General features: G+C 34.0%; 1 protein-coding gene across 1 annotated transcript; it reads right to left on the bottom strand.

Moving 5' to 3' along the window:
- Positions 1 to 5,780: 5,780 nt before the first annotated feature.
- LOC105138050 (G-type lectin S-receptor-like serine/threonine-protein kinase At1g34300) lies at positions 5,781 to 8,883 on the bottom strand. Its single transcript, XM_011044041.1, has one exon. It carries the CDS (start codon positions 8,582 to 8,584, stop codon positions 6,158 to 6,160), a length of 2,427 nt encoding a protein of 808 aa, XP_011042343.1. The 5' UTR covers positions 8,585 to 8,883; the 3' UTR covers positions 5,781 to 6,157.
- Positions 8,884 to 9,445: the final 562 nt, after the last annotated feature.

Raw genomic sequence — 9,445 nt, 5'->3', positions numbered from 1 at the left:
GCCCCACCATGCCCACCGAGATGAAAAATGAGTTTCGGGTTGTTTCGGGTCAAAACCGTCATTTTCGGTCAAAACCGAGTCCACCGGGTCAATACGGGTCCCACCATGTCGACCAAGATGAAAAATGAGTTTCGGGCTGTTTCGGGTCAAAACCGTCATTTTCGGTCAAAACCGAGTCCCCCGGGTCAATACGGGTCCCACCATGTCGACCAAGATGAAAAATGAGTTTCGGGCTGTTTCGGGTCAAAACCGTCATTTTGTCTCTCGAGTGTGAATGTTTTTGGAAGGCCTCTGCTTCGGAGGCATACCACAAAAACAAGGTATTTAATTATATTTAAAATATTAGTTTGTGTTCAGAAGAAGCATCACTTTTTTTGGTATAACAAGAAGTGAGCAAATCTAGTCTAACAAAAAAACAATATATTTATTCATATGTTATGATCATTTACCTCAACAAAACCATCAATCTCTACTCTAAAAACAACACATAAAACTATCAAACTCTCATCTCTCTTGCAAAACATTGATAAAAATTACAAGAAAAACATTTATGCAAGCATGTAAAGGTAACATCATCGTATGAAATAGTAAGTATTTTCTCCACTTTTGTTGGTCAAGGCTTGAAAACATAATTATTTAAAAGAATAAAAAAAGTAAATAATGGTACAAAAAACAAAAATTCTATTTGTTTAGGTTTGGACCAAACAGATAAATACCCTAGTTGTTTGGGCCTATAGTTATGAATCTTGGTTTTTAATGGCTAGAATCCCAAAAAATTGCTATCATTTTTAATAAAATGAATGTCTTATGCATTTATTCTCTAAAACATACACCTCCCTCAAGATATACATACATTTTTGCATAAGTCAAAAAGATTTTGTATGTAGATCTAATAATAAGAAGAAAACAAACAAGATCTAACTGGCAAGAAAAGAAGAAAAGAAATGGGTTAGTATAAAAAAACAAAGTAGGAGAGAGAAAAAAACAAAATTAATAAAGAATAAGATGTTGGAGGCATTCCAAAGCTTGGATGACTACACCTCTAATATCATAAGAAAGATTTTAATAAGACAAATATATAAGATAGTTGAAGTAGACCACACAAATTGCCTAAAATAATAATTCACTTGCTTGCCTAGCGCATGCATTACATGTGCTAATAAAAAGCCTATTAGCCTTCTGGGTTTGGTTCAAGCAATTAATTATTCTAGTTATTAATGACGAGGCATTGTAGCTTGAATGGCTATAAGTCCTTGTAATTCAAGTCTAGCTCAAATGAATAGAATCCTGTATATTCAACCTTTTGTTTGATCCTAAATCACCCCGGGTTGTCCAATGCTTGGCTGGAGCATACACTTTAATGCATTTTTTTTTTAGTTTCTAAAAGCCACACAAGCAAATTCTTTATGTCGGCAAAGCAAACACAATAATCTACTTTCCCTTCTCGTATATTATTTTCTACTTATATATTTACTAACTTAAACATCAGTAGGTGTGAGTACAAAAGTCAAGAAACCAATTAAATTGAGAAAAAAATAACAAAAAAAAACTGAACCATTAAACGAACCGGTTAAGTTAAGGGGGTACTATAAATACAAAAAATAAAATGCTTTTTAATTCTTAACCCTAACATTTAGCAATACTCATCTGCCCAGCTGCCCCTCTTAACCTTCATAATTCACACTTCATAGATCTCATTTTCAAGTCTCAATCTTAAAATCTCTCACACTCTCAACCTGATCAAAAATAATTTTTCTATCGTTTAACAAAATCAAATTAATCAATCTTCATCTCCATTCTTCTAACTCTTGTTATTTATGGGTAGACCTTCAATCTTAATTTTCAGATTTAACAAAGTAGCCACATCCCTCTCCTAGTCTTCCACACGAGCATGACATACATCATACCTAACCTTCAGATCTAGCAAACTAGGGCAATCACCTCCCTCTTTCACACCAAACCTTGAATCTTGTCATACGAGGTATGATTTTTTTTTTCTTTTAATCTCTTTTTTTTTTAACATATGCTATGTGATTTATATATTTTTTAAAGTGGTATATTTTTACAAAAAAACAGAGTTTGAGCTTAGAGTGGTATTTTGGTTGATTTGGGATTATAGGAATATGCTTAAATTTAGTATAGGGATGATTTTTTTTTTAATACAATTGCCATTGATGAAAGACCTCATGGTTGTGATTTCATAGATTCTGTTCTTAGAGACTTCACTTCCAAGAATTTAAACTTTACACTGAATAGCCACATGTGTCCGAGGGCTTTCTCTACAAAAATAGTGCTAATAAGTATTTTACATTACAAATCATAAGACTCTTCATTCTTTTTCACGACCAATTGGGTATCATGTGTTTATGTAGCTGGTTTCCTTCGAAACACTTCTATACAGTCTTGTTAACTTATTACACCTAAATAGATTTTCATATTCTGCAAAGAAATGTAGTAGGTAATGGTGCTATATAGATATAATGGTTCTTGATTTATAATTTTGAACCAGTCTCTTCACCATAAATAAATAAAAGAAGTCAAATGCATGTGATAGTTCATGTCCCCTAAAATAGTTGTTCAACATATTAGCTGTTTCACATCTATTTTTATTTTGGCTATTGTTTAGTACATGAAATGTCTTTGATAACATCCTTGTTACGAGAAACCTTACTACTAATGACTTATTTATTAGAAAGGTATTTAATAAATTTACATCCTTGTTGTTAAAGACCTTTCTAAACTACAAGAAATGTATTATATATATATATATATATATATATATATTACATCAAGATGATTATAAGTATGAATTGTCATTGTTATCATTACATTGTAAGCAGATTTATTATTATTAGTTTTTTTTTAAATTTTAGCACATTTAAGTCATATAAATTATGGTCGTTAACATGTTTTTATTATGTAATAACAAATAGAAAAATTATTAGTGTCATTATTTAAGTCATCATTATTGTTATCAATTTTGAAGTTCTTTATCTCTAACAATTGTTCAAGCACTTATTTGTTGTCAAAATTGGTTGCATTATAGATAAATTCCAACTAATATTAGAAGCTAGATAAATGATTTTGAAACTTACGAAAATCTTGAGTCAGGTAAATTTTTTTTATAAGCTTACATCTTTTATTTTGTAATTTATTAATTAAAACATTTGCAATTATCTAACATGTCTAACTTTTTATTTTTTTAAAATTTGATGGAAAGTTACATATATAAATGAATGCTAATTAATTCAAAAGTCAGTTTGATGGTAAAACACTATTTTTTATTTTTACACATTCTAATTTATTTTATCATATTATAATTTTAGATCTTGGATTCTAGGTATTGATGTAAATAATATTAAAGAATCAAAGTACAATGTTTTTATCATCTTGATGTGCTTTTCAATTAGGATGACGTGCACAATAAAAATTTATATTTTTTTGTGTGAAGTGTTTTGTTTTTTATGACAAGATTATTTATTGTTTTTTAAGCTCTTTTGAAGGTAGTGTTTTGTAATTTAGATTTTAGCTTGGTGTGTTTGTTATTTAAATCTAATATAGGAAGGTCCAAAACACAAATATTAGAAAGACTTACAGCATATTGAACACAATATTAGCACTAATAATTTAATATAAATGAATATTTAGTGATTAAAAAATTAAATATATTATAGAATCTTGTAATAAAATAAGATAATATTAACATCAATTACAAGCCCATAAGAAAATCTAAAAAAACCCAAACAAAAAATATAGGTTTTTTTAGTTTTTATATTAAAAAACCAAATCAAAACCGGTCAGTTTAAACCGGTTCCGCTTCGATTTCGGTTTAAATTTTTTAATTTTATAAAATTTATTTTTAGTTATCTTTTAGATAAAAACCAAATTAAACAGAAAATTATTACTTGTATATTAGAGTGTCCTCTATTCCATATTGTATTTGTTTTGTAGGGAAGTTCATAAACTAGCTGTGAAGTCTAATCACTTCACCAACATATAATTTTAACCATTTTTGAAATTTTTTTATAACTTTATCAAAAGAAATTATATATTATCTATATTTAATCATTATCTAAATAAACCCAAACATTTATTATGCATTAAGCAAATTTATTCAATTAATTTTATTCAAACTTAATAATAGGATATGTCAATTAAAAGCATTTATTAAAAATTGACCATGATGAAACAAGTGGAGACCGTTCTAAATTTTATGATTTAGTTAATTTAGCATCTAGACACTCTTATAGTTATTAAATTTAATTTGATTTGATTTGACAGTTCAAGATGGTATTCTATCGACCTAGAGTCTAGCATAATTAGGTTTTATTTTAAATAAAAATACTAAAATGATGTTATTTTAAAGTTAATTTGAATGATTCAACAAATCCACCACGTTGGGTTTGGATCGATTAAGACCTTGACCTTGAACTTAATCCGAGAACAATGCGCACGCCAATTTAGCAGCTCCGAAGACGAGGATCGAGCACCATGAAATATAGGTGTTTAGGTGGGTTACAGTAGCAGCCGATTGAATGCCGCCGGATACCTAGCCTCCAATTGACAGGGGCAGTCATACTCTCATATGGGACTTTCCGTCTCCACTAACTTGGCTTTCAAGAGGCCTCAAGAGACATAAAAGTCAGTTCGGGCGGCGTTTAACAACCATGGATACGAGTGCTCAGTGCCACAGAACATGGGAATGATTTGCAGGTGGCTCCCTCTAAATTGACTGTTAGGGTTGGTTGCTTGCCTGCCTGAGGCTCCTTCGAAGGGCGAAGGTCTATATCACAGCGAAAATGAGTTGTCTATAAAGGACCTCCACATTTTAGACAAGCACAGCACCTGAGTTCAAGTCAAAATAAGCAACCCCTTTCTGTGGCAACCCCAATTAATATTTGATATCTCCATTAGGGTCTGATTTAAATCTCGACTTTAATTTTGAAAATCTCTCCCATTATATAAACAGCTTATCTCCTTTGCAAAATCGGTGAAAAGAAAATAAGTGTTCATTTTACATTTTTTTATTAAACTCAATCCTATTCATAATCTGATTTTAAATCTAAATTATAAATTATATGGATTAATCTAAAATGATGTAAATGAATTCAAAAACATTACTTCAAGATTATAAAAAATCAAACTATTATCATTAAAAAAAAAAAAAAACTTATCAAGTTCTGTTTCTATTCATGTTTATTAAACGAGTTATTGATTAACTTGTCATGTCAATAATACTTAATTAAATTAATTTTTATTTAATATAATTTGAAATATCTTTAATTGATAAGTTACTTGATTGATTATCGAGTTGTTAATTAACTTGTTATATTAATGATATTTAATTTGATTAATTTTTATTTAATTTAATTTATTAGGTTAAATAAGATTTACAAGCATTAGAACAACTTTGATTTGTTGAAAGTAATCGATACTTGATTATATCAAATGAATTAATGTATTGATAAAAAGTTCCTTTTCAAGATCGTCTTGCACATTAATAGAAAACTTGAAGATTAAATGAGAAGCAAACCCATTACCATCTAAACCAATACAATAGAAGCTAATGTCGCTAACAAGTCTTTCAAGCTTCGACATCACAGGTTCCTTCAATACTGCATTCAGAGTGCCTTTTCTTGCTAGCAAGACAAATTAGTCATTTAGCTTCAATCTTCGGCGAGATCAACTCTTCTAAAAAGATCAAATGATATCATGCACACCATTAGTAATTAAAAATATAAAATACAAAGTGTTTTTGGGAAGCCATGAGAGCATATACATTCATGCAGAAACAATGTCTTGTCAATATTAAGAATATGGAACCTGTCTTTTGACATATATACAAATAAAACTGGTCATGATGATATATAGCTTCAATCCATGCCTCATCTCATGTAGAGATCACAGAGAACTTGAATGATGAGATGATGCACACGAGATTGGCATACCATCTTCAGGCAAACAACTTTGGTAGAGAATAATTGAGCAAACGTTTACCTTAAAAAATTTATGCTTGTGTAGTTACAAGTTTGTTGAACAGAAATCAGGCTTGTGGAAACCATGAATTCTAATGAGATTTCATTTGAAATGATTCTAACAATGATGGATATGGCCTCTCCATAATCCTCTCTGAAACTATAGGGGATATGCCTGCAGTTTAAAATGATGAAGATGAAGAGGGTGGTGGAGCTGAGGCTTCACAAGTAGACTGAGCACTATGTTTACTGCTCAAATTCGTACTTGTTCCACTAGGAGAGCCTTTCATCAATGCCTTTGGTGCTGGTGGTCTTGCAATCTCTATAATTCCCTCAAGCATTTGCACTACTTTTCCCATTGTTGGTCTTTGAGAGGGATGCTCCTGAATGCACCAAAAGCTAACCTGAACAGCTCTCATCACTTGTTCCATGTCCACACCCTGATCAGCAAGTCTCTTGTCAACAATTGTCTCCACATTACCTTTCTCAAACTCTCCATAAGCCCACTCTGAGAACCTCTTTTGATTGATTTCTGCTGAGATTTCAAAGTTCCTCCTCCCACTCACAATCTCCAACAGAACCATACCATAACTGTAAAGATCAGATTTTGATGTTATTGGGAGGTTTGCTAGCCATTCTGGTGCTAAATATCCTCTAGTGCCTCTAATGGTAGTCAAGGACCGGTATCTTTGGTCCTTTGTACTTATAAGCTTCGCTAGGCCAAAATCAGACACCTTGGCATTGAAATTCGCATCCAAGAGAATGTTTTCTGGCTTTATATCACAATGAACAATGCAATCTCGACATTCCTCGTGAAGATATGTGATTCCTCTTGCAGTCCCAAGAGCAATGTTGAACCTGCGCTTCCAATTCAATAATTTCCCTGACTGATCTTCGGTCGTGAACAGGAAATGATCCAAAGAACCATTTTTCATGAACTCGTATACTAAAAGCCTGTGACGCCCTTCGGAGCAAAAGCCAATCAACCTAACCAGATTCAAATGGTGAGTACTGCTTATAGTTGCAACCTCCATCCGAAACTGTCTCTCGCCTTGTTCAATTCCCTCAAGTTGCTTTGCTGCAACTACTGTTCTGTTAGCAAGAACTCCTCTATAAACGGCTCCAAACCCTCCTTCTCCAAGCTTATCCTTAAACCCCTTCGTCCAGCGATGCAGATCCTTGTATGAAAACTGAACGGGAGCACCTGAGGCATATTCAAGAAGTGTATACTGAGCCCACACACCTCCAAACTTGGGACTATTTTTGCAACAAAACCACCAAAACAAACCCACTAAAGCAGCCAAACCCAAAATAGTGCCTGAAACCAAGACACCAACTTCCCAACCCCGCGATTCCCGGAACTTTTTATCTCCACCAATCTGGTCAGAAGGCAAAGGATTTGGTTGCACTGGTCCACAAACCTTAATATAAGAAGTACTAAGAAGCACTGGACCCTGATATCCACTAACAAAATCAGGTGTGTTTTCCATGTAACAATATACATCTGTGTCTGATGTAGAAGTGCAAGCCATGCAAGAAGTGCTTGATAAACAATTCACTCTGCAAGCTGTTATCCCAATGGTAACAATTTGCTGAGCCTGGAAACTAAGAAATTTAGTCTGCTTTAACTCCAGCATTGTTACGTTCCCTGCACAATCCGCAACCTCCACTTTTCTCTTACAGCCTTTTCTACTGTCATTCACATCCACAGCCTCAAAATTCAGAGATGGGCATTTGCAAATCGGACTCAAACTTGACTCGTTATAACTACAGATCCCCATGTTTCCACAGTATCCATAAACCTGACACTGATCTGCTAAAGCAGCCCATGTCATAGTTGTAGTTCCACCACTATACATTCTCAGATTCCCATCGCTACCTAACCTCAAAAATCTCATTATCTCACCCCCTTCTCCATAATCATTGCCAAAAGCAACAGACATCCGCGAACCAGCATCTAAAAGAGTTAAAATCCCATTTGACTGCAACTGCAAGGTTGGAGGAGTCAACTTCAAAGCAGAACTCAAGCCTTGATTCCAGTACACAACACTGTCGTTCCATGTCAAGCTCATATTTCCACTGCTCAGAAGCCGGAAAGAGTAAACCCCTGATCGCAAAGTTTGGTTTACAGTTAAATTCTGTGACGGGACAAGAGTGTCGGTTGGGTTTTCAAAACTGGACCAGACATTGATACTGCCGGCTTTCAGTACCAGGTTTCCGGTGTCATCAAGTGAAGCAGAAGTGACACCAAGGTTGGCAGTGTTGGAGGTCCACATGGTGGCACCTGAACCGTTGGTGAGAAGGAGATTTCCGTTGGGGAGGAACTGGAATACTCCACCGTAGTCAATGACAGCTGCAGAGGCAGTGCCACCAACAACATTGTCAGTTGTCCAGATGGAAACTCCAGCAGTACTATGGGAGATGGAAACGGTGTAGGAAGTGGGATCCACTCGGGTAAAGCCTAGAAAGAACGTGTTGTTTGGAGACGACCAGGTTTGGCTTGTTTTGGAGGCATAAAGAGAGGAGCCTGGTGGTATGTTTGCTGTGGAAGTAGTGGTGAAGACTAGAAGGAGAGGAAGCTGGAGTAGGAGAAGAGAGCAGAAGTTCATTATATTTTTTATTTTTGTGCGGGCACAATTGAGGCTGAGCAAGTGGTTAGTTGATTTCTCGATGTCTTATAAATGCAGAAGAGTGAGGATTTTCCCATGTCTAACGTTGGACTATTTTGTTTTTCCAAGAGATAAAAAGACAAAACAAAAGAAAAGTAAAGACCAAGGCAAAGATTGGTTTAGAACCTCGAGAAAATTCATCGCGTATGCCGTAAGGCCAGACAGGCTAGAAGACTTTGAACAGGGAATACAGTCTAAATTAAGACCAGTACGTCTCTAGTAGACTTTGATTCTCCCATTTTCATGCTTATCTTAAGACCAGTACTTTCGAGTGCCTGGAAAACAGAAGAAGGAAAAAAAAAAAAAAACAGAGCTCGGAAGGAGACCTGAAATCAAAGCACATTCACACAAATAAAAGATATCTCCCGCAGATGAAACTCATTATGACGTCGAATGGACTAGACTAATAAAATATCTCCATTAACCTGGCCCTCACGATTGCATTGCTTGGTTATTTTGCGAGGATGCCATGCAGAAATAGGTGAAAAAGGTTTGGGGGTTTGTTTGGCTTTGCAAAGTCAGGTCACTAACACAAAATATATAGGATTGCAGCTGGATTGCTACGGTAAATTTACTATTTTATTTTTGAATGGTATAAATAAGAGTTTTGATAGTAGGGTGATTTCATCTTTTCTAGCAATTCATTTATCTTACAAGATTATTCTAGTGTATGTAAGTTTTTTTTAAAACAATTTTTACATGGTAAAATGATGAACTTACTCCTAGGATCAACAATATCTAGAAATGTTAACCTATGCTTATTGCTTCTTTTCAAAAACTTTAAAGCAATGAAATTACTCA

This window comes from Populus euphratica, unplaced genomic scaffold (assembly GCF_000495115.2).
Source record: "Populus euphratica unplaced genomic scaffold, PopEup_1.0 scaffold317.1, whole genome shotgun sequence".
Lineage (NCBI taxonomy): Eukaryota > Viridiplantae > Streptophyta > Magnoliopsida > Malpighiales > Salicaceae > Populus > Populus euphratica.
Note: the sequence above shows the minus strand (reverse complement) of the source record. Positions and strands in the feature narration are given on the sequence as shown.

Coding starts and splice junctions, on each gene's coding strand:
- LOC105138050 (XM_011044041.1), bottom strand. CDS start 8,584: ATGAACTTCTGCTCTCTTCTCCTACTCCAGCTTCCTCTCCTTCTAGTC.